At 51.8% G+C, this 23,960-nt stretch overlaps 1 protein-coding gene across 4 annotated transcripts in view; it reads left to right on the forward strand.

Annotated features, from left to right (window-relative positions):
• Positions 1–23,960, forward strand: part of esr2a (estrogen receptor 2a) — a 745,646-nt gene that overhangs the window by 567,320 nt on the left and 154,366 nt on the right. For 3 of the 4 annotated variants that reach the window (XM_072494258.1, XM_072494265.1, XM_072494271.1), the window contains exon 5: positions 9,275–9,580. The exons of the other annotated variant lie outside the window; for it this stretch is intronic. In XM_072494258.1, coding sequence (XP_072350359.1) covers positions 9,275–9,580 — 306 coding nt within the window. The remainder of the gene's footprint in view (positions 1–9,274; positions 9,581–23,960) is intronic. 4 annotated transcript variants of the gene reach the window in all.

The following is a 23,960-nucleotide window of genomic DNA, read 5'->3' on the forward strand; positions in this document are numbered from 1 at the left end:
TGAGGGAGTGCTGCACTGTCAGAGGGTCAGTACTGAGGGAGTGCCGCACTGTCAGAGGATCAGTACTGAGGGAGTGCAGCACTGTCAGAGGGTCAGTACTGAGGGAGTGCTGCACTGTCAGAGGGTCAGTACTGAGGGAGTGCCGCACTGTCAGAGGGTCAGTACTGAGGTCTTTCTTTCATTCAACTGTTAATCTGGGACACTGTTAAATCAACCATTTTTGAAGAAACCACAAAATATTTCTGTTGAAAGAAAGACATTGGACAGTCGGTTTACGATGCCGGGGGAGGTGTTGTGTTTTCAATTGGACTGGTTTGATCTGATTGTGCAAAAAAGGACCCTGATGGGGATAGAGCTGAATTTGGATTTCAGTCAGACGTTGATTGTGTTCCTCTGCATCAGCGTGCGGAGTGGGGTGGAGGGAGTGTGTGTGGAGTGAGTGTGTGTGGAGGGAGTGTGTGTGGAGGGAGTGTGTGTGGAGGGAGTGTGTGTGGGGGGAGTGTGTGTGGGGGGAGTGTGTGTGGGGGGAGTGTGTGTGGAGGGAGTGTGTGTGGGGGGAGTGTGTGTGGAGGGAGTGTGTGTGGGGGGAGTGTGTGTGGAGGGAGTGTGTGTGTGTGTGTGGGGGGGGGGGGGGGGGGGGGGATTGAGGGAGGTATTTTACTGCAGGTGAGCCACTGACTGAACCATAGCAACCTGAGTGTGGGTGGCCCAGGAATTGGCATCAACCTGGGAGCATGTTCACAGTGAGCTCCCCGAGGTGGTCCCAGGCGAGACCTCCTTCCCTGGAGTGTTTATAAACGATCTGGACCTTGAAGCCAAAGGCAGATTGGCTGAACTCTGAAACAAGACAAAAGTAAAGAATGGAAAGGAGTGCGGAGCTGAGCAGGAGGAGTCACGGGAGGATTTCGATATCCCTCGGTGACAGGTGACACGCACTGCAGAGAAATAAAAATAATCGTAATCTTTATTGTCACAAGTAGGCTTCCACTAACACTGCAATGAAGTTACTGTGAAAAGCCCCTAGTCGCCACATTCCGGCCCCTGTTCGGGTACACTGAGGGAGAATTCAGAATGTCCAATTCACCAAACAAGCACGTCTTCCGGGACTTGTGGGAGGAAACCGGAGCACCCGGAGGAAACCCACGCAGACACGGGGAGAAGGTGCAGACTCCGCACAGACAGTGACTTTTGTAAGGGCCCCGAAGAATCCAGCACGAGTTTTAAGGATACAAAATAATAACGTTTATTTACTATAACAATATATACATAACAGTAGCAGTAACTTCCCTTGCTACCTTCTCCTTCCTCCTGGTTCCTGGACTGGCCAGCTTATTTATAGTAGGAGTTTCTCCGCCCCCCTCATTGGGGAAGTTCATACTCCCATAGGATTGTGGGATAATCATTAGTCCCCAGCCAATCGTAAGTAGGCAGGTTATAACATCCCTCCCCCCCAAAGTCCAAGGAATCCACCGAAGACCCTGGCGAAGGAAGGCGTCGAACTCGTTTGGCCGCAGGCCGGACGCCATTTGCACGCGGCGCTGGATCAGGCGGCGTATAACGAGACGGAGACCGGCGCTTCCGTGATGAACGGCACGGTTGTACATCCACGGCCTGTGGACCCGAGGATTCCCCCTCTGATTCATCCTGTGTCTCCATCTCGGAGTCAGAGTCTGCTGCCTCCGTCATGTCAGCGTCTCTGTCCCCATTCGGTCCCGTCATGACCTGCGCAGGCTTTGAGTGAGGCACCAGTGGAAGATTTGGAGGACTACCTTCCCTTGTTTCTGGTCTTTGCCGCTGTTGAACTGAGCTCCGGGGGCGGGGAATCTTTTGCGGGGATGATCTTCTGGACCGGACATGGTCTACATGTTTTCGCTGGAGACGACCCTGGGCTTGCACTTGGTACGATATAGGGCCCGTTTGGCGAAAGATTACCCCAGGAACCCATTGCGCACCACCAGCAAAATTCCGCACGAATACTGGGTCACCGGGCGCAAACTGCCGAATCGGACGATGCTGAGACAACCCCGGTCCCTGCCGTACTTGTGTGCGGCGTACCTTTGCGCCAATGTCCGGGAAGACCATACTAAGGCGGGTGCGAAGTCTCCGGCCCATTAGGAGTTCTGCGGGAGCTACCCCAGTCACTGTATGGGGGGTGGTCCTGTACGTAAACAAAAAGCGAGCCAGTCTCGTGTCCATTGATCCGGAAGACTGCTTCTTTAGGCCTCTTTTGAATGTTTGCACTGCACGCTCTGCCAACCCATTTGAAGCCGGGTGGTAAGGGGCAGTGCGGATATGGCGGATGCCGTTCATCTTTGTAAACCTAGCAAACTCCTCACTCGTGAATGGAGTGCCATTATCCGTGACCAGCACCTCGGGGAGGCCATGCGTGCTAAATGATAAACGCATTTTTTCAATTGTTGCGCAGGACGTTGTCCCCTGCATCTTATGCACCTCCAGCCATTTGGACTGGGCGTCAATTAGTAGAAGGAACATGGATCCCTGAAAAGGGCCTGCGAAATCTGCATGCAAGCGTGCCCAAGGCCGCCCTGGCCATTCCCAGTGATGTAGGGGCGCGGCCGGCGGAAGCTTCTGATGCTCCTGGGAAATGGAGCAGTTTTGGGCCACCTTCTCAATGTCGGTGTCGAGGCCTGGCCACCAGACATAACTCCGGGCCAACATTTTCATCTTGGTCACGCCCGGATGCCCATTGTGCAAGTCTGATAATATCAGCTCCTGGCCTTTTTCCGGGACAACCACACGCGTCCCCCACAAGAGGATGCCGTCTTCCACGCTGAACTCTGACAGCTTGGAGGAAAATGCCCGTAACTCGCCTGGGAGCTGTCTATGCTGCCCACCATACAGGACTATGTGCCGAACCTTTGACAGGACTGGCTCCGTCTGGGTCCACTCACGGATCTGTGATGCCGTGACAGGCAAGGTGTCCATAAAATTTAGGGTTGCGACCACCTCACCGGTCGTGGGGGTTGACATGGGGCCGGTCGATAAAGGCAATCGGCTCAGTGCGCCGGCATTTGCTATCTGCGTACCTGGTTTGTGCTCCAGAGAATACTCATATGCAGCAAGCAACAAAGCCCAGCGCTGGATCCGTGCAGAAGCAATGGGCGGTATCGGCTTATCCTCTCTGAAGAGTCCCAGCAGGGGCTTATGATCAGTCACGATAGTGAAATGGCGGCCGTACACATACTGGTGGAAGCGTTTCACCGCGAAAACCACTGCCAGGCCCTCCTTCTCGATCTGCGCGTACTTCTTCTCCGCTGCAGTCAATGTGCGGGAGGCGAAAGCTATCGGTCGCTCGGCCCCGTTCTCCATCTTGTGGGACAGGACAGCCCCAATACCATACGGGGATGCATCACATGTGACGAGCAAAGGCTTTCCCGGATCATAGTGGGTTAGTAACCCAGACGACGACAATTGTTGCTTTACCCGCCGGAAAGCGGTTTCTTGCGGCTGACCCCAAACCCAGGTGTGATTTTTCTTTAGCAGCGGGTGTAAGGGGGCCAGCGTAGTTGCCAGATTGGGGAGGAACTTCCCGTAATAGTTTACGAGACCGAGAAAAGAACGAAGATGCGAAGTGTCAGTCGGGGTGGGGGCATGTTGAATCGCACGCACCTTCTCTGCGACGGGGTGCAGACCCTCGCGGTCCACCCGATAACCTAGGTAGACTACTTCTTTTGCCTGAAATACGCACTTTGTATGACGTAAACGGACTCCAGCCTCCGAAAGGCGTCTAAGGACAGCCTCCAGATTTTCCAAATGCTCTTGCTCCGACGTCCCTGTAATCAACACGTCATCTAGGTAGACAGCCACACGTGGTAAACCTCTCAAAATGCCCTCCATAACACGTTGAAAAATTGCGCAGGCAGAGGATACTCCAAAGGGCAACCGTGTATATTCATACAGGCCCCGGTGTGTGTTAATTGTTACATACGGTCGGGAGGCAGGGTCCAGCTCCAACTGCAGGTAGGCGTGACTCATATCTAATTTTGTGAATGAGAGTCCGCCTGCAAGTTTCGCGTAGAGATCCTCTATGCGAGGCATTGGGTATCGGTCGAGTCGGGAAACTGTATTCACTGTAAGTTTATAGTCGCCACACAAGCGAACTGTGGCATCTGGCTTCATTACTGGTACAATTGGTGCTGCCCAGTCAGCAAAACGGACGGGCCTGATAATACCCAAACTCTCCAAACGAGTGAGCTCCCCTTCTACCTTCTCGAGCAAAGCGTAAGGCACTGGGCGCGCCCAGAAATAGCGCGGTGTGGCTCCTGGTTCAGCTTGGATACGGGCTACGGCCCCTTTTATTTTCCCCAGACCAGGCTGGAATACCTCTGGGTATCGTCCTAGCACCTCAGTCAACCCTCCAGAAACTGTTTGGAGGATGTGCTGCCATTGCAACCGCAAATGGCGCAACCAGTCCCGACCCAACAGGCTGGGCCCATGGCCACGCACCACGATAAGTGGGAAACGCCCCTCCTGGCGTCCATAGACAACAGGGGTCATTGTAGTTCCTGCAATGTCCAGTGGTTCCCCCGTGTAGGTGGCCAACCTGGCCTGTGAGTCAGTTAGTGTAAGGGTCTGTATACCCTGCTTGATGCGGTCGAATGTCCTCTGGGCGATCACAGAGACCGCTGCGCCAGTATCCAACTCCATCTCCAGCGGGTGGCCATTGACCCGTACTGTCACCTTAATGGGGGCCACACGGGGAGCTGCCACACAATGCAGCTGCAGGCAGTCGTCCTCCGTCTCCACGTCCTCAGGAGTGGTCGCCGCAGGTTCATCCACATGGAAGGTACGGCCTCGTGGCTGGTCCCAGTTACGGCCCCTGGGCTGGTCCCAGTTTCGGTCGGAACGACGGCGCCTCTGGCGTCCCCAGGACCGCCGTCCGCGACGGGGTCGGCGCCTACAAGTCTGACACGGACATGGCTCCTCATCCATTGGCTCTGGAGAAGGCTCCCTTCGGGGAGGAATGTCCGATGGCCACTGGCGTCGGTCTGGTCGTTGCCTCGCCCAAGGTACCGCAGGAGTGCGGGCGGACGTTTTTGGGCGGAAAGGGTTTCGCCCTAAGGCATGCACTTCCATTCCCTGTAGCTCCTGTACTCCTCGCTCTGCGCTCTCTCGGGACAAGACTATTTGTATTGCCTGTTGAAAAGTCAATGTTGGCTCCGCTAACAACTTTCTCTGGGTGGCCGCATTGTTAATACCGCAAACCAAACAGTCGCGTAACATTTCTGACAAGGTCTCACCATAGTCACAGTATTCCGCAATCCCGCGTAGCCTGGATAAAAAAATCGGCAAGGGATTCTCCAGGGGTCCTCTCAGCGGCATTAAACCGGTAACGCTGGACTATCGTGGACGGGGTTGGGTTAAAGTGTTGCCCCACTATATTCACAAGTTCGTCAAACGTTTTGGTGTCCGGCGCAGCTGGGTACGTAAGGCTCCTAATCACCCCAAACGTATGCGGCCCGCAGGCGGTGAGCAATATGACCACCTGGCGCTCGTTTTCGGTGATATTGTTTGCCCGGAAATAGTAACGCATCCGTTGTGTGTACTGGTTCCAGCTTTCCAGCGCAGCATCAAAAACATCCAAACATCCGAACAGAGGCATGGTATAATAGAAAACAACTTCCAACCTGTAATCCAACAAAAATCCAGGGAGGTGGCTTCAGCAGTGTAGACAGCTATTCACTTTAACCTTCGTCGCCAGTTTTGTAAGGGCCACGAAGAATCCAGCACGAGTTTTAAGGATACAAAATAATAAAGTTTATTTACTATAACAATATATACATAGCAGTAGCAGTAACTTCCCTTGCTACCTTCTCCTTCCTCCTGGTTCCTGGACTGGCCAGCTTATTTATAGTAGGAGTTTCTCCGCCCCCCTCATTGGGGAAGTTCATACTCCCATAGGATTGTGGGATAGTCATTAGTCCCCAGCCAATCGTCAGTAGGCAGGTTATAACAGTGACCCAAGCCGGGAATCGAACCCGGGTCCCTGGAGCTGTGAGGCAACAGTGCTAACCTCTGTGCTACCCTGCGCCCCTTCACACTGAATAAAGTCAGAGATTGCCACTTGAAGGATGGAAATAATTTGTCTGGAAACTGAGCCAGATCTGGGGCCTCTCGACTGCCACGTGGAACAGGCCCACCAAGGCCCAGTGCCAGTGAATATGAAAGGAATCAGATGTTGGGGGTGTTATCGAGGGTCAGTATTGAGCTGAAATGCTGAGGTGGTGATAAACCATCGTTGCGAGCGGACTCAGACATTGGGTACAGCTCACACCTCCACAGTACAGAGCGATCTCTCAGAACGTGAGGAACATTGGGTGGGATTGCCAAGATGCCTGGGTGATGCTGCCTGCGTGCCACTGGCGGGCGCTGGCCGAATGCCAGGTGGCAGTGCCAAAGTACCCAGGTGCCAGTGGGAAAGCCAGGGTTCCGCTGGCCTGGGAAAACCCCCCTAGGTGCCCTCGCACCTGGCCCACATTTGTGTGGACCAGGACTAAACGGCATCCTGGCTGGGTCTCCCAGGGTCCCGGGGAATCGGGCCTTGATATATTTAAATAATCCTTTTGGCTCACTTCAATATGTAAATCTGGATCTCTCCCAGCGAGGGCGAAATCCAGATTGTGACGGGGGGGGGGGGGGGGGGTTGGGGGTGGGGGGGGTGGGTTGGGGATGGGGTGGGGGGGTTTGGTGGTGGGTGCTTTGGTGGGGGGGGTTTGGTGGGGGGGTGGGGGTGGGGGGTTGGTTGTGGGGGGGTTTTGGTGGTGGGGGGGTTTGGTGGTGGGGGGTTTGGTGGTGGGGGGTGGGGGGGTTGGTGGTGGGGGGGTTGGTGGTGGGGTGGGGGTGTTTGGTGGTGGGGAGTTTGATGGTGGGGGGTTTGGTGGTGGGGGGTTTGGTGGTGGGGGGTTTGGTGGTGGGGGTTGGTGGTGGGGGGGTTTGGTGGCGGGAGGTTGGTGCTGGGGGGTTTGGGGGTGGGGGGGTTTGGTGGTGGGGGGTTTGGTGGTGGGGTTGGGGGGGTTGGGGGTGGGGGGTTTGGTGGTGGTGGGGGGGTTGGGGGTGGGGAGTTTGGTGGTGGGGGGGTGGTGGTGGGGGGGGTTTGGTGGTGGGGAGTTTGGTGGTGGGGGGTTTGGCGGTGGGGGGTTTGGTGGTGGGGGGTTTGGTGGTGGGGGTTGGTGGTGGGGGGGTTTGGTGGCGGGAGGTTGGTGCTGGGGGGTTTGGGGGTGGGGGGGTTTGGTGGTGGGGGTGTTAGTGGTGGGGTTGGGGGGGGGTTGGGGGTGGGGGGTTTGGTGGTGGGGGTTTGGTGGTGGGGGTGGGGGGGTTGGTGGTGGGGGTGGGGGGGTTGGTGGTGGTGGGGGTTGGTGGTGGGGGGTTTTGGGGGTGGGGGGGTTTGGTGGTGCGGTGGTTGGTGGTGGGGGTGGGGGGTTTGGTGGTGGGGGGTTTTGGTGGTCGGGGTGGGGGGAGTTGGTGGTGGGGGATTTGGTGGTGGGGGTGTTGGTGGTGGTGGGGTTTGGTGGTGAGGGGGGTTAGTGGTGGGGGGGTTGGTGGTGGGGGGTTTGTGGTGGGGTGGGGGGGTGGGTGCTGGGGGGGTTAGTGATGGGGGGTTTGGTGGGGGGGTGGGTGCTGGGGGGGTTTGGTGGTGGGGGTGCGGGGTGTTGGGGGATTTGGGGGTGGGGGGGTTAGTGCTGGGGGGGTTTGGTGGTGGTGGGTGAGTGTTGGGGGGGTTAGTGGTGGGGGGGGGTTAGTGGTGGGGGGGGTTAGTGGGAGGACTTGTCTTTCGGGACTGTGGGAGGAAACCGGAGCACCCGGAGGAAACCAGCTCAGACACGGGGAGAACGTGCAGACTCCGCACAGACAGTGAGCAAGCTGGGAATTGAATCTGGAACTCTGGAGCTGTGAAGCAACTGTGCTAACCACTGTGCCGCCCCGAACTGACCCCGAACCACGCAATAAATGCGGCAGGTGACCAAAACATTAGTCAAAGTAGTAAGGGAAGAACCTGCATTTATACAGCGCCTTTCAGACTTCAGACAAGGCAACTTCACCCCAGTAAAGACAGGATAGGTTTTAAGGCGAGTCTTAAAGGAGAAAGGTGAGGTGCAGAGTTTTAGGAGGGAGTCCCAATGAGGGAGTCCCAATGAGGTGCAAAGCTTCAGGGGTGAGTCCCAGAGGTTAAGCAGCTGAAGACAAAGCCGCCAACGTTGTGCGATTAAAATGGGGGATGCTGAAGAAACCAGGATTAGTGCAGAGATCTCCGAGAGGTGTAGGACTGGAGGAGATTACAGAGATAAGGGGGAGGCAAAGCCGCGGGGGATTGAGAAATTTAAAACCAAGGGCTTGTTGGACCAGGGGCCAAAGTTTGTCAATGAGCCGAATGGTCGGGCGGGGGGGGGGGGGGGGGGGGGGGGGGTCAACTTGGTGCGAGTGAACATATGGACAGCAGCAATTCAGGTCAACTGTGGTGTGTGGATAGTGGGGGTCGGGACTTCAGACAGAAGAACGTTAAAGTGGAACATTCCGTACCTCGCAATTGGGTGCAATCCAATAATCAGATTGTTGTAAAAATCCAACTCAAACATTAATGTCCTTTCAGGAGGAAACGCTGCTGTCCTTATCCAGTCTGGGACTATACGTGACACCAGGCTTCAAACCAGCATGGTGAACACATAACTGCCCTTTGAAATAGTTCAGCAAGAAGCTCGGTGGGATGTCCTTTGTTCTGCTTATTTCAGGATGGTTGGTGTAGGGTTCACAAAGACCACAATATAGCCTGAACTTAAACAAAGCTATAAATTTATTAACACTAATTTGAATTCAACACGTATTCCTAAAGAATTCACTTGATTATTAACATTTAAACTGCACTCCAAAGCTAATCTTAATACTGATATAAACTATAATCTGCTCTCACTCACACGATTTGTATTTCTGACTCTCTAGCTAACTCCTGCACACATCTCCCACAAGGCTTAGCATCACTGCCTTATATAGTGTAACTGCAGCTCCCTCTAGTGGCTAATCTAGACACTTCATTAACCCTTGCAGTTCTTACAGTTATGATAATACCACACTGGGTTTCAATCAAACCTTCTCCAAGTGTCTGAAGCATGAGGAAGAGCAGCTCCCGTACGGGTGGAGCTAGGGCTGGGCCTAATGGGGCCAGGGATCAAAGGAAAAAAGAGGGCCTGTGTGAGGTACAATAAACACATTCACATATGTTCCTAAAGTGTCTCCTCCCTCTCTCTCTCCCTCATGGCAGACACGAGGAGGGATCGCTGTAGCTACCGTTTGACACGACAGAACCGCCTGTCCAGCCCTCACGCCCAGCACGGTAACCGAGGGAAGAGGATCATGGAAAGTGAGCTCACCAACATCAGCGACAACTGCCTCAGCCAGCTGGCTCCTGAGAGGCTGCTCAGCTCCCTGCTGGAGGCCGAACCTCCCAATGTGTACTCGTTAAAACACCCAAACAAGCCCTACACCGAGGCCTCCATGATGATGTCCCTGACCAACCTGGCCGACAGGGAGCTCGTTCACATGATCGCGTGGGCCAAGAAAGTTCCAGGTAAACATTCATCCTGATAATTCAGAAATGGCAGCTTCACACCGGTGACGTTCTGAGGCCAGAGCTCAAACATGCTTTGATAAATTGTAGAGGGAGCTTTACTCTGGACCTAACCCCGTGCTGTACCTGTCCTGGGAATGTTTGATGGGGACAGTGTAGAGGGAGCTTTACTCTGTATCTAACCCCGTGCTGTACCTGTCCTGGGAATGTTTGATGGGGACAGTGTAGAGGGAGCTTTACTCTGTATCTAATCCCGTGCTGTACCTGTCCTGGGAGTGTTTGATGGGGACAGTGTAGAGGGAGCTTTACTCTGTATCTAACCCCGTGCTGTACCTGTCCTGGGAGTGTTTGATGGGGACAGTCTAGAGGGAGCTTTACTCTGTATCTAACCCCGTGCTGTACCTGTCCTGGGAGTGTTTGATGGGGCCAGTGTAGAGGGAGCTTTTACTCTGTATCTAACCCCGTGCTGTACCTGTCCTGGGAGTGTTTGATGGGGACAGTGTAGAGGGAGCTTTACTCTGTATCTAACCCCGTGCTGTACCTGTCCTGGGAGTGTTTGATGGGGACAGTGTCGAGGGAGCTTTACTCTGTATCTAACCCCATGCTGTACCTGTCCTGGGAGTGTTTGATGGGGACAGTCTAGAGGGAGCTTTACTCTGTATCTAACCCCGTGCTGTACCTGTCCTGGGAGTGTTTGATGGGGACAGTCTAGAGGGAGCTTTACTCTGTATCTAACCCCGTGCTGTACCTGTCCTGGGAGTGTTTGATGGGGACAGTCTAGAGGGAGCTTTACTCTGTATCTAACCCCGTGCTGTACCTGTCCTGGGAGTGTTTGATGGGGACAGTGTAGAGGGAGCTTTACTCTGTATCTAACCCCGTGCTGTACCTGTCCTGGGAGTGTTTGATGGGGACAGTGTAGAGGGAGCTTTACTCTGTATATAACCCCGTGCTGTACCTGTCCTGGGAGTGTTTGATGGGGACAGTGTAGAGGGAGCTTTACTCTGTATCTAACCCCGTGCTGTACCTGTCCTGGGAGTGTTTGATGGGGACAGTGTAGAGGGAGCTTTACTCTGTATCTAACCCCGTGCTGTACCTGTCCTGGGAGTGTTTGATGGGGACAGTGTAGAGGGAGCTTTACTCTGTATCGAACCCCGTGCTGTACCTGTCCTGGGAGTGTTTGATGGGGACAGTGTCGAGGGAGCTTTACTCTGTATCTAACCCCGTGCTGCACCTGTACTGGGAGTGTTTGATGGGGAGAGTGTCGAGGGAGCTTTACTCTGTATCTAACCCTGTGTTGTACCTGTCCTGGGAGTGTTTGATGGAGACAATGTAGAGGGAGCTTTACTCTGTATCTAACCCAGCGCTGTATCTGTCCTGGGAGTGTTTGATGGGGACAGTCTAGAGGGAGCTTTACTCTGTATCTAACCCCGTGCTGTACCTGTCCTGGGAGTGTTTGATGGGGACAGTCTAGAGGGAGCTTTACTCTGTATCTAACCCCATGCTGTACCTGTCCTGGGAGTGTTTGATGGGGACAGTCTAGAGGGAGCTTTACTCTGTATCTAACCCCGTGCTGTACCTGTCCTGGGAGTGTTTGATGGGGACAGTCTAGAGGGAGCTTTACTCTGTATCTAACCCCGTGCTGTACCTGTCCTGGGAGTGTTTGATGGGGACAGTCAGGAGGGAGCTTTAGTCTGTATCTAACCCCGTGCTGTACCTGCCCAGGAAGTGTTTGATGGAGACAGTGTAGTGGGAGCTTTACTCTGTATCTAACCCCGTGCTGTACCTGTCCTGGGAGTGTTTGATGGGGACAGTGTAGAGGGAGCTTTACTCTGTATCTAACCCCGTGCTGTACCTGTCCTGGGAGTGTTTGATGGGGACAGTGTAGAGGGAGCTTTACTCTGTATCTAACCCCGTGCTGTACCTGTCCTGGGAGTGTTTGATGGGGACAGTGTAGAGGGAGCTTTACTCTGTATCTAACCCCGTGCTGTACCTGTCCTGGGAGTGTTTGATGGGGACAGTGTAGAGGGAGCTTTACTCTGTATCTAACCCCGTGCTGTACCTATCCTGGGAGTGTTTGATGGGGACAGTGTAGAGGGAGCTTTACTCTGTATCTAACCCCGTGCTGTACCTGTCCTGGGAGTGTTTGATGGGGACAGTGTAGAGGGAGCTTTACTCTGTATCTAACCCCGTGCTGTACCTGTCCTGGGAGTGTTTGATGGGGACAGTGTAGAGGGAGATTTACTCTGTATCTAACCCCGTGCTGTACCTGTCCTGGGAGTGTTTGATGGGGACAGTGTAGAGGGAGCTTTACTCTGTATCTAACCCCGTGCTGCACCTGTCCTGGGAGTGTTTGATGGGGAGAGTGTCAAGGGAGCTTAACTCTGTATCTAACCCTGTGTTGTACCTGTCCTGGGAGTGTTTCATGGAGACAGTGTAGAGGGAGCTTTACTCTGTATCTAACCCAGCGCTGTATCTGTCCTGGGAGTGTTTGATTGGGAGAGTGTAGAGGGAGCTTTACTCTGTATCTAACCCCGTGCTGTACCTGTCCTGGGAGTGTTTGATCGGGACAGTTTGGAGGGAGTTTAATCTGTACCTAACCCCGTGCTGTACCTGTCCTGGGTGTGTTTGATGGGGACAGTGTAGAGGGAGCTTTACTCTGTATCTAACCCCGTGCTGTACCTGTCCTGGGAGTGTTTGATGGGGACAGTGTAGAGGGAGCTTTACTCTGTATCTAACCCCGTGCTGTACCTGTCCTGGGAGTGTTTGATGGGGACAGTGTAGAGGGAGCTTTACTCTGTATCTAACCCCGTGCTGTACCTGTCCTGGGAGTGTTTGATGGGGACAGTGTAGAGGGAGCTTTACTCTGTATCTAACCCCGTGCTGTACCTGTCCTGGGAGTGTTTGATGGGGACAGTGTACAGGGAGCTTTACTCTGTATCTAACCCCGTGCTGTACCTGTCCTGGGATTGTTTGATGGGGATAGTGTAGAGGGAGATTTACTCTGTATCTATCCCCGTGCATCTTACCCTGTGCTGTACCTGTCCTGGGTGTGTTTGATGGGGACAGTGTAGAGGGTGATTTACTCTGTATCTAACCCCGTGCTGTACCTATCCTGGGAGTGTTTGATATGGACAGTGTGGAGGGAACTTTGCTCTGTATCTAACCCCGTGCTGTACCTGTCCTGGGAGTGTTTGATGGGGACAGTACAGAGGAAGCTTTACTCTGTATCTAACCCTGTGCTGTACCTGTCCTGGGAGTGTTTGATGGGGACAGTACAGAGGGAGCTTTGCTCTGTATCTAACCCTGTGCTGTACCTGTCCAGGGAGTATTTGATGGGGACTGTCATGATATTCAAACACACACATCATGATAGACACACCAACAGACAAATCAGAACACACAACACCACAACCAATGACAGAAAGATATAAAAGCACAGACACGACCCCCGGTGGTCAGTATTAGCTGCAGAGGAGAACCAGGACACATCTGTTACCAAACACACTCAGGGAGACAGCACGTGCAGAGTATCCAGAACGAACTGTATTATAAGAGTTAAAATAAAATAGAGTTGTACCACATACAACTGTGTTGGCTCATCTGTGCACCAGAGCACCCAACACCACATGGTACAGGAGTGGATCGATACCTGCCGGCATACCTCAGTGTACACAGACAACCAGCAGTGCCCAGGCAAAATGATAGAGCTCCCGGTTCCGCAGCCGCTCCAGTGCTACGGCGACCTCCGCGAAAACTGGCGGCGATTCCGGCAAATGTTCGAATTGTTCCTGGTGGCAGCTGAACTCCAAGACCTGGATGATAGCGAAAAAATTGAATTTCTCCTCACCATTGCCGGTGCAAGGGCAAGAGAAATCTTCGCAAGGTTCAGGTTCTTCAGGAGGCAGCAAAGGTACGATTACCAGGCAGTCCTGGACAAATTCGCCAAGTACTGTGAAGAAAACGCAATCCAATCGGCAAGTAAAGGTAAGAAAAGCTGCAGTACTCACCTCGTGGCTGGGATCCCGGAGCCCGAATTCCCAGAAGCCAAAATCCCGGGCCTGAGAGAAGGCTGGGTCGAGGTCGGCGGCCATCTTGCTAAAGGTATAACGCTAGCACAGTTGCGCGAGCAGTGCGCAGAACCGGAAGTTTCGTTTGCGCATGCGCGAGACACTGCGCATGCGCAGTCAAGAAAACGGCCATCGGTACAGGAACGGCGATCTGAGCATGCGCAGTCGCTTCCTACGTGCTACATACCGAGCGTCAGGATGTCAGAGGCCCCAGACTGCACCAATTTAAAGGGGAAATGTCCCAAATCCAATTTAAAAGGGAAACGTCCCAAATCAAAAAAACAAAAATCTGTTAAAGCTGTAAAACAACCTTCCCTCACCTGGAATGACAGCACAGTGCCGCAAATTGACCCAGGAGATGAATTTGACCTCCGAAGAACCCTCCGACAAGCAGTTACCTACGCACAAGCCGATGATTCCGACCTTGAATACTTCGATGACGATTTTTACAGTGTTTCCGGACCTCACGAGCCCAATGATAGCTCCGTGGTCCTATATGACTATGACTCGGACGAACCTTTCGTGTTGCACATTGGCGGCCCCCACATTGAATCCGACGCAGATGCGGATTCATTTTTCGGATTTGAGGATCTTCAATCCAGCAGATATGACGTTCCAACTTATCAGTACCGGATGATGCTGCAGCCTGACATTAACGGACAGGGAGCGGTGCAAGCACACGGAGAGTGCCCTGCTGCCACACAGAGCGTGGTCCACGTCCCGCTCAACGTTCCCGACTCTATGAAAGAAGACATGCAAGACTCCAGAGCGCAGTCCTCGCATGAACCAGAAGTGACTCCAGTGTCACAAGCTTCCACAGCAAGCTCGTGGACAGACTCCACAATTGCAGAAATGCAAGACTCCAGAGCGCAGTCCTTGCACGGACAAGAAGTGACTCCAGTGTCACAAGCCTCCACAGAGAGCTCGTGGACAGCCTCCACGATAGAAGCAACGCAAGACTCCAGAGCGCAGTCCTTGCACGAACAAGAAGTGACTCCAGTGTCACAAGCCTCCACAGAGAGCTCGTGGACAGCCTCCACGATAGAAGCAACGCAAGACTCCAGAGCGCAGTCCTTGCACGAACAAGAAGTGACTCCAGTGTCACAAGCCTCCACAGAGAGCTCGTGGACGGACTCCACGATGGAAGGAACGCAAGACTCCAGAGCGCAGTCCTTGCAGGAACAAGACCATGAGGGTCTAGCAACCTCTCCTGACCAACCAGCGGCAGACGATGCAAGTCTGCCATGCTCACGTGAACAGCAAGAACGCTATAACAGCCTACCATGCTCCACTACACAGCAGCATGAACATGACGGTCTCTCATGCTACAATGAAGGGCACAGCGCTGAAGACTGTTCAAGCCCAACTGAAGACAAGCCAAAGGAATCGCCTCGTCCAAGCCCGAAGAAAAAAGGTTTATGCGCTGACCTTCAGGATCATTATAGCCGAACAGAGATTAATAATGCTGCACAGCCACAGAAGGATGCTGAGGATTTGCTAACGAAATTAATTGAATGTTTAACTTGCAAGGAGCAGACTGAGAATTGCCAGTGTTTTAGTACGGATCGAAAAAATGGACAAGACATTGATCCTCAGGTAATGGAAATAACACAACCTGAATCATATCTACAACAGGGACAAATGTCTCCCTTCAACACAACACCGCAAAATCCCAACTTCGGAGACCAGCAGTTAGTCAGTAATGACTCTTCAAACCTTGAGGGGAACATTAATTGCATTGAACCTATACACGCTCCACTGATTATTGAGCAGAACATTGGAGCAAGAATCCTGAGGACACCGACATCGAGTAGCCAGATAACGAATTTAAAACCCACAGCAGTTTCAAGTGAACCAAGTGTGCTTTCCACTAATGGTGAAGATGCAGATAAGGTCGACCCGATTATCCATTGTACCACACTAACCCCAGTGATTAAGCAGTTATGTATGGGGAGTATAATGTGGGCAATTGAGAACAGTAAAAGAGAGACTGTGACCATGCCAGTCCCAGCAAAATCAGACCCAGAGACCATGAAGGCATGTACATTAGACAAAGATACATATGAGGCACCTGAGAAGAAAAGTGAAACGGAATGTTCTTTGGAAAATAGTACAATGTCGATAGAAACATTGGATCCTATATTCGAGACCATACCTATGGGAGAATTTGGGGGTAATAAACAAGGTTCTGCAATGTCTGGGGGAAGATTTAAAATTCCAAAGAAGAAAAGCCCAAATGAAGGACAACGGCAAGACAATGACAGTCCACCGACATGGTGTGCACCACCAGATGAAAACTCTGACAATTTACCCAACCCTAGTGAACAGCAAGCTGCTAATGAGGATCTATCCACGGGATGTGAGACGAGTGACGACAGCATCCCACTTCCCATGCAAAAGGTGCAAGGTGACAGACCTCGCCTAGTGCGTACCGAGGCACTCGACGATCACGGTGGGACCACTGACGACTGCGGTGGCAGCGCACCGCTTCCACCCTCGATGGCTCGACCCTCTCCACTGGTTGGTGCATTCCTGCATGTTCCGACTCCAGAAGTGCAGCTTCAAGGAATCTCGGCTGCCTCCAGTGAACCTGTTGGGACTCCGGACGGGGGGCATCGACGGAAGGCAGACCGGACTCCAGATGGGGAGCAGCCAAGCGCCGACTCTGATTCGCGCACGCCAGACCTTGCTCCGGACGGGCGGTGTCGCGGCCTCGGTGATGGCACGCTCAGGGTGACGGCGGATGCCACGGCGACAGGGAATGGATCGCGTGGCAGTCCCACTGGGTCGGCAGTGGCAACCAGCACCGGCGGTCCAAGATGGACACACCAATTCGCGCCATCGCCAGACGTTGATGCGAGCAACAATTCTCTCTCCAAGGCGACATGCTTCGACGTTTCTCTGCGGAGTCGCCCTTCCGGCACAGCAGGTGGCCGGAACCAGCGTACACGGTCTCGGCCAACTTCCACATCTGGCACAGTCATCGCCTTGCATGATATTAGTGATGGTGCTACTTCGATGGCAACGACCCATCGGCTACAAGATGCCGTCCACCACAAACATAAAAAGAAAAAGACTCCACCTTGTTCCTGGCATGCAGGGCGGATGGATTGGTGCGTAGGCGCAATCAGCGAGCTTTGCGCCGCCTTCCACGCTCGCAACTGAACCGTACGCACACGCCGGATCCTCCACTGGTTCCCAAGGATGACTTCGTGGAGATGCCACGGATCATGCCCCTTCCATCGCCACCAGAACCAAACCACAGCCAAGGCACCACTAACAAAGATGTTGAATGTTATATTTGCACGAATGAAAAAAACCAAGCACTGCACGAAGTACAACAAATGGTAAAGTAGAGACTTCGGCAACAGCATCACCTCCAACAGTCCAAGGTGAACCAGTGTGACCCCAAATCTCCACAGCTGAACCGGCTTGAGGACCAGCCCATTCTTGAGGCGGTCACCCATTAGACTGGACTTATAACGCTGTTCATACGTTCAAAAAGTCAAACACTTCTGTATTATAACCTGTTGTTGTTTATTGTTACAGATATCGTCTGACCAGACCAATGTTCAAGTTTTTTTTTTTTTCTCTCGCATCCAAGTTTTGTTATGGTACAACCTTGTTAGTGTGACGCACCCGACATCGCCCCATGTAAATAGTTACGTCATAAACACACGCTGTACATAACACACACACACACTCTTCGATGCACTCACGACATAATTATATTTATAACCACGTAGGCACATATCTTTGTAAAAAGGGGGGATGTCATGATATTCAAACACACACATCATGATAGACACACCAACAGACAAATCAGAACACACAACACCACAACCAATGACAGAAAGATATAAAAGCACAGACACGACCCCCGGTGGTCAGTATTAGCTGCAGAGGAGAACCAGGACACATCTGTTACCAAACACACTCAGGGAGACAGCACGTGCAGAGTATCCAGAACGAACTGTATTATAAGAGTTATAATAAAATAGAGTTGTACCACATACTACTGTGTTGGCTCATCTGTGCACCAGAGCACCCAACACCACAGGGACAGTGTGGAGGGAGCTTTACTCTGTATCTAACCCCGTGCTGTACCTGTCCAGGGAGTATTTGATGGGGACAGTGTAGAGGGTGCTTTACTCTGTATCTAAGCCCGTGCTGTACCTGTCCTGGGAGTGTTTGATGGGGACAGTGTAGAGGGAGCTTTACTCTGTACCTAACCCCGTGCTGTACCTTTCCTGGGAATGTTTGATGGGGACAGTGTAGGGGAGCTTTACTCTGTATCTAACCCCATGCTGTACCTGTCCTGGGAGAGTTTGATGGGCACAGTGCAGAGCGAGCTTTACTCTGTATCTAAGCCCGTGCTGTACCTGTCCTGGGAGTGTTTGATGGGGTCAGTGTAGAGGGAGCTTTACTCTATATCTAACCCTGTGCTGTACCTGTCCTGGGAGTGTTTGATGGAGACAGTACAGAGGAAGCTTTACTCTGTATCTAACCCCGTGCCGTATCTGTCCTGGGAGTGTTTGATGGGGACAGTGTAGAGGGTGCTTTACACTGTATCTAACCCCGTGCTGTATCTGTCCTGGGAGTGTTTGATGGGGATAGTGTAGAGGGAGATTTACTCTGTATCTATCCCCGTGCATCTTACCCTGTGCTGTACCTGTCCTGGGTGTGTTTGATGGGGACAGTGTAGAGTGTGATTTACTCTGTATCTAACACCTTGCTGTACCTGTCCTGGGAGTGTTTGATATGGACAGTGTGGAGGGAACTTTGCTCTGTATCTAATGCCATGCTGTACCTGTCCTGGGAGTGTTTGTTGTGGACAGTACAGAGGAAGCTTTACTCTGTATCTAACCCCGTGCTGTACCTGTCTTGAAGTGTATGATGGGGACAGTGTTGAGTGAGTTTTACTCTGTATCTAACCCCGTGCTGTACCTGTCCAGGGAGTATTTGATGGGGACAGTGTAGAGGGAGCTTTACTCTGTATCTAATACTGTGCAGTACATGTCCTGGGAGTGTTTGATGGGGACAGTGTAGAGGGAGCTTTACTCTGTATCTAATACTGTGCAGTACATGTCCTGGGAGTGTTTGATGGGGACAGTGTAGAGGGAGCTTTACTCTGTATCTAACCCCGTGCTGTACCTGTCCTGGGAATGTTTGATGGGGACAGAATAGACGGAGCTTTACTCTGTATCTTGCCCCGTGCTGTACCTGTCCTGGGAGTGTTTGATGGGGACAGTGTAGAGGGAGCTTTACTCTGTATCTAACCCCGTGCTGTACTTGTCTTGGGAGTGTTTGATGGGGACAGTGTAGAGAGAGCTTTACTCTGTATCTAACCCCGTGCTGTACCTGTCCTGGGAGTGTTTGATGGGGACAATGTGGAGGGAGCTTTACTCTGTATCTAACCCCGTGCTGTACCTGCCCTGGGAGTGTTTGATGGAGACAGTGTAGAAGGAGCTTTACTCTGTATCTAACCCCGTGCTGTACCTGTCCTGGGAGTGTTTGATGGAGACAGTGTAGAAGGAGCTTTACTCTGTATGTAAGCCCGTGCTGTACCTGTCCTGGGAGTGTTTGATGGGGACAGTGTAGAGGGAGCTTTACTCTGTATCTAACCCCGTGCTGTACCTGTCCTGGGAGTGTTTGATGGGGACAATGTGGAGGGAGCTTTACTCTGTATCTAACCCCGTGCTGTATCTGTCCTGGGAGTGTTTGATGGATACAGTGTAGAAGGAGCTTTACTCTGTATCTAACCCCGTGCTGTATCTGTCCTGGGAGTGTTTGATGGGGACAATGTAGAGGGAGCTTTACTCTGTATCTAACCCCGTGCTGTACCTGTCCTGGGAGTGTTTGATGGAGACAGTGTAGAAGGAGCTTTACTCTGTATCTAACCCCGTGCTGTACCTGCCCTGGGAGTGTTTGATGGAGACAGTGTAGAAGGAGCTTTACTCTGTATCTAACCCCGTGCTGTACCTGTCCTGGGAGTGTTTGATGGAGACAGTGTAGAAGGAGCTTTACTCTGTATGTAAGCCCGTGCTGTACCTGTCCTGGGAGTGTTTGATGGGGACAGTGTAGAAGGAGCTTTACTCTGTATCTAACCCCGTGCTGTACATGTCCTGGGAGTGTTTGATGGGGATAGTGTCGAAGGAGCTTTACTCTGTATGTATCCCCGTGCTGTACCTGACCTGGGAGTGTTTGATGGGCACAGTGCAGAGGGAGCTTTACTCTGTATCTAAGCCCGTGCTGTACCTGTCCTGGGAGTGTTTGATGGGGTCAATGTAGAGGGAGCTTTACTCTATATCTAACCCTGTGCTGTACCAGTCCTGGGAGTGTTTGATGGGGACAGTGTCGAGGGAGCTTTACTCTATCTAACCCCGTGCTTTACCTGTCCTGGGAGTGTTTGATGGAGACAGTGTAGAAGGAGCTTTACCCTGTATCTAAGCCCGTGCTGTACCTGTCCTGGGAGTGTTTGATGGGGACAGTGTACATAGAACATAGAACATAGATCGATACAGCGCAGTACAGGCCCTTCGGCCCACAATGTTGCACCGAAACAAAAGCCATCTAACCTACACTATGCCATTATCATCCATATGTTTGTCCAATAAACTTTTAAATGCCCTTAATGTTGGCGAGTTCACTACTGTAGCAGGTAGGGCATTCCATGGCCTCACTACTCTTTGCGTAAAGAACCTACCTCTGACCTCTGTCCTATATCTATTACCCCTCAGTTTAAAGCTATGTCCCCTCGTGCCAGCCATTTCCATCCGCGGGAGAAGGCTCTCACTGTCCACCCTATGCAACCCCCTGATCATTTTGTATGCCTCTATTAAGTCTCCTCTTAACCTTCTTCTCTCCAACGAAAACAACCTCAAGTCCGTCAGCCTTTCCTCATAAGATTTTCCCTCCATACCAGGAAATATCCTGGTAAATCTCCTCTGCACCCGCTCCAAAGCCTCCACGTCCTTCCTATAATGCGGTGACCAGAACTGTATGCAATACTCCAAATGCGGCCGTACCAGAGTTCTGTACAGCTGCAACATGACCTCCTGACTCCGGAACTCAATCCCTCTACCAATAAAGGCCAACACTCCATAGGCCTTCTTCACAACCCTATCAACCTGGGTGGCAACTTTCAGGGATCTATGTACATGGACACCTAGATCCCTCTGCTCATCCACACTTCCAAGAACTTTACCATTAGCCAAATATTCCGCATTCCTGTTATTCCTTCCAAAGTGAATCACCTCACACTTCTCTACATTAAACTCCATTTGCCACCTCTCAGCCCAGCTCTGCAGCTTACCTATATCCCTTTGTAACCTGCTACATCCATCCACACTATCGACAACATCACCGACTTTAGTATCGTCTGCAAATTTACTCACCCACCCTTCTGCGCCTTCCTCTAGGTCATTGATAAAAATGACAAACAGCAACGGCCCCAGAACAGATCCTTGTGGTACTCCACTTGTTACTGAACTCCATTCTGAACATTTCCCATCAACCACCACCCTCTGTCTTCTTTCAGCTAGCCAATTTCTGATCCACATCTCTAAATCACCCTCAATCCCCAGCCTCCGTATTTTCTGCAATAGCCTACCATGGGGAACCTTATCAAACGCTTTGCTGAAATCCATATACACCACATCAACTGCTCTACCCTCGTCTACCTGTTCAGTCACCTTCTCAACGAACTCGATAAGGTTTGTGAGGCATGACCTACCCTTCACAAAGCCATGCTGACTATCCCTGATCATATTATTCCTATCTAGATGATTATAAATCTTGTCTCTTATAATCCCCTCCAAGACTTTACCCACTACAGACGTGAGGCTCACCGGTCTATAGTTGCCGGGGTTGTCTCTGCTCCCCTTTTTGAACAAAGGGACCACATTTGCTGTCCTCCAGTCCTCTGGCACTATTCCTGTAGCCAATGATGACATAAAAATCAAAGCCAAAGGTCCAGCAATCTCTTCCCTGGCCTCCCAGAGAATCCTAGGATAAATCCCATCAGGACCCGGGGACTTATCTATTTTCAGCCTGTCCAGAATTGCCAACACCTCTTCCCTACGTACCTCAATGCCATCTATTCTATTAGCCTGGGTCTCAGCATTCTCCTCCACAACATTATCTTTTTCCTGAGTGAATACTGACGAAAAATATTCATTTAGTATCTCGCCTATCTCTTCAGACTCCACACACAACTTCCCATCCCTGTCCTTGACTGGTCCTACTCTTTCCCTAGTCATTCGCTTATTCCTGACATACCTATAGAAAGCTTTTGGGTTTTCCTTGATCCTACCTGCCAAATACTTCTCATGTCCCCTCCTTGCTCGTCTTAGCTCTCTCTTTAGATCCTTCCTCGCTACCTTGTAACTATCCATCGCCCCAACTGAAACTTCACACCTCATCTTCACATAGGCCTCCTTCTTCCTCTTAACAAGAGATTTCACTTCTTTGGTAAACCACGGTTCCCTCGCTCGACGCCTTCCTCCCTGCCTGACCGGTACATACTTATTAAGAACACGCAGTAGCTGATCCTTGAACACGCTCCACTTATCCAGTGTGCCCAACACTTGCAGCCTACTTCTCCACCTTATCCCCCCCAAGTCACATCTAATGGCATCATAATTGCCCTTCCCCCAGCTATAACTCTTGCCCTGCGGTGTATACTTATCCCTTTCCATCATTAACGTAAACGTCACCGAATTGTGGTCACTGTCCCCAAAGTGCTCACCTACCTCCAAATCCAACACCTGGCCTGGTTCATTACCCAAAACCAAATCCAACGTGGCCTCGCCTCTTGTTGGCCTGTCAACATATTGTGTCAGGAAACCCTCCTGCACACACTGTACAAAAAACGACCCATCTAATGTACTCGAACTATATCTCTTCCAGTCAATATTTGGAAAGTTAAAGTCTCCCATAATAACTACTCTGTTACTTTCGCTCTTATCCAGGATCATCCTCGCCATCCTTTCCTCTACATCCCTAGAACTATTTGGAGGCCTATAGAAGACTCCCAACAGGGTGACCTCTCCTTTCATGTTTCTAACCTCAGCCCATACTACCTCGGAAGATGAGTCCCCATCTAGCATCCTCTCTGCCACCGTAATACTGCTCTTGACTAGCAGCGCCACACCTCCCCCTCTTTTGCCTCCTTCTCTGAGCTTACTAAAACACCTAAACACCGGATCCTGCAACATCCATTCCTGTCCCTGCTCTATCCATGTCTCCGAAATGGCCACAACATCGAAGTCCCAGGTACCAACCCATGCTGCCAGCTCCCCTACCTTATTTCGTATACTCCTGGCATTGAAGTAGACACACTTCAAACCACCTACCTGAACACTGGCCCGCTCCTGCGACGTCAAATCTGTGCTCCTGACCTCTATACTCTCATTCTCCCTTACCCTAAAACTACAATCCAGGTTCCCATGCCCCTGCTGCATTAGTTTAACCCCCCCAAAGCTTTACTCTGTATCTAATACTATGCTGTACATGTCCTGGGAGTGTTTGATGGGGACAGTGTAAAGGGAGCTTTACTCTGTATCTAACCCCGTGCTGTACCTGTCCTGGGAGCGTTTGATGAGGACAGTGTAGAGGGAGCTTTACTCTGTATCTAATACTGTGCTGTACATGTCCTGGGAGTGTTTGATGGGGACAGTGTAGAGGGAGCTTTACTCTATATCTAGCCCTGTGCTGTACCTGTCCTGGGAGTGTTTGATGGGGACAGTGTTGAGGGAGCTTTACTCTGTATCTAACCCTGTGCTGTACCTGTCCTGGGAGTGTTTGATGGGGACAGTGTAGAGGGAGCTTTACTCTGTATCTAACCCCGTGCTGTACCTGACCTGGGAGTCTTTGATGGGCACAGTGCAGAGGGAGCTTTACTCTGTATCTAAGCCCGTGCTGTACCTGTCCTGGGAGTGTTTGATGGGGTCAGTGTAGAGGGAGCTTTACTCTATATCTAGCCCTGTGCTGTACCTGTCCTGGGAGTGTTTGATGGGGACAGTGTTGAGGGAGCTTTACTCTGTATCTAACCCTCTGCTGTACCTGTCCTGGGAGTGTTTGATGGGGGACAGTGTAGAGGGAGCTTTACTCTGTATCTAACCCCGTGCTGTACATGTCCTGCGAGTGTTTGATATGGACAGTGTGGAGGGAACTTTGCTCTGTATCTAACGCCATGCTGTACCTGTCCTGGGAGTGTTTGATGGGGACAGTACAGAGGAAGCTTTACTCTGTATCTAACCCCATGCTGTATCTGCCCTGGGAGTGTTTGATGGGGACAGTACAGAGGAAGC

The sequence above is a fragment of the Scyliorhinus torazame genome, chromosome 2, assembly GCF_047496885.1.
Source record: "Scyliorhinus torazame isolate Kashiwa2021f chromosome 2, sScyTor2.1, whole genome shotgun sequence".
Classification (NCBI taxonomy): Eukaryota; Metazoa; Chordata; class Chondrichthyes; order Carcharhiniformes; family Scyliorhinidae; genus Scyliorhinus; species Scyliorhinus torazame.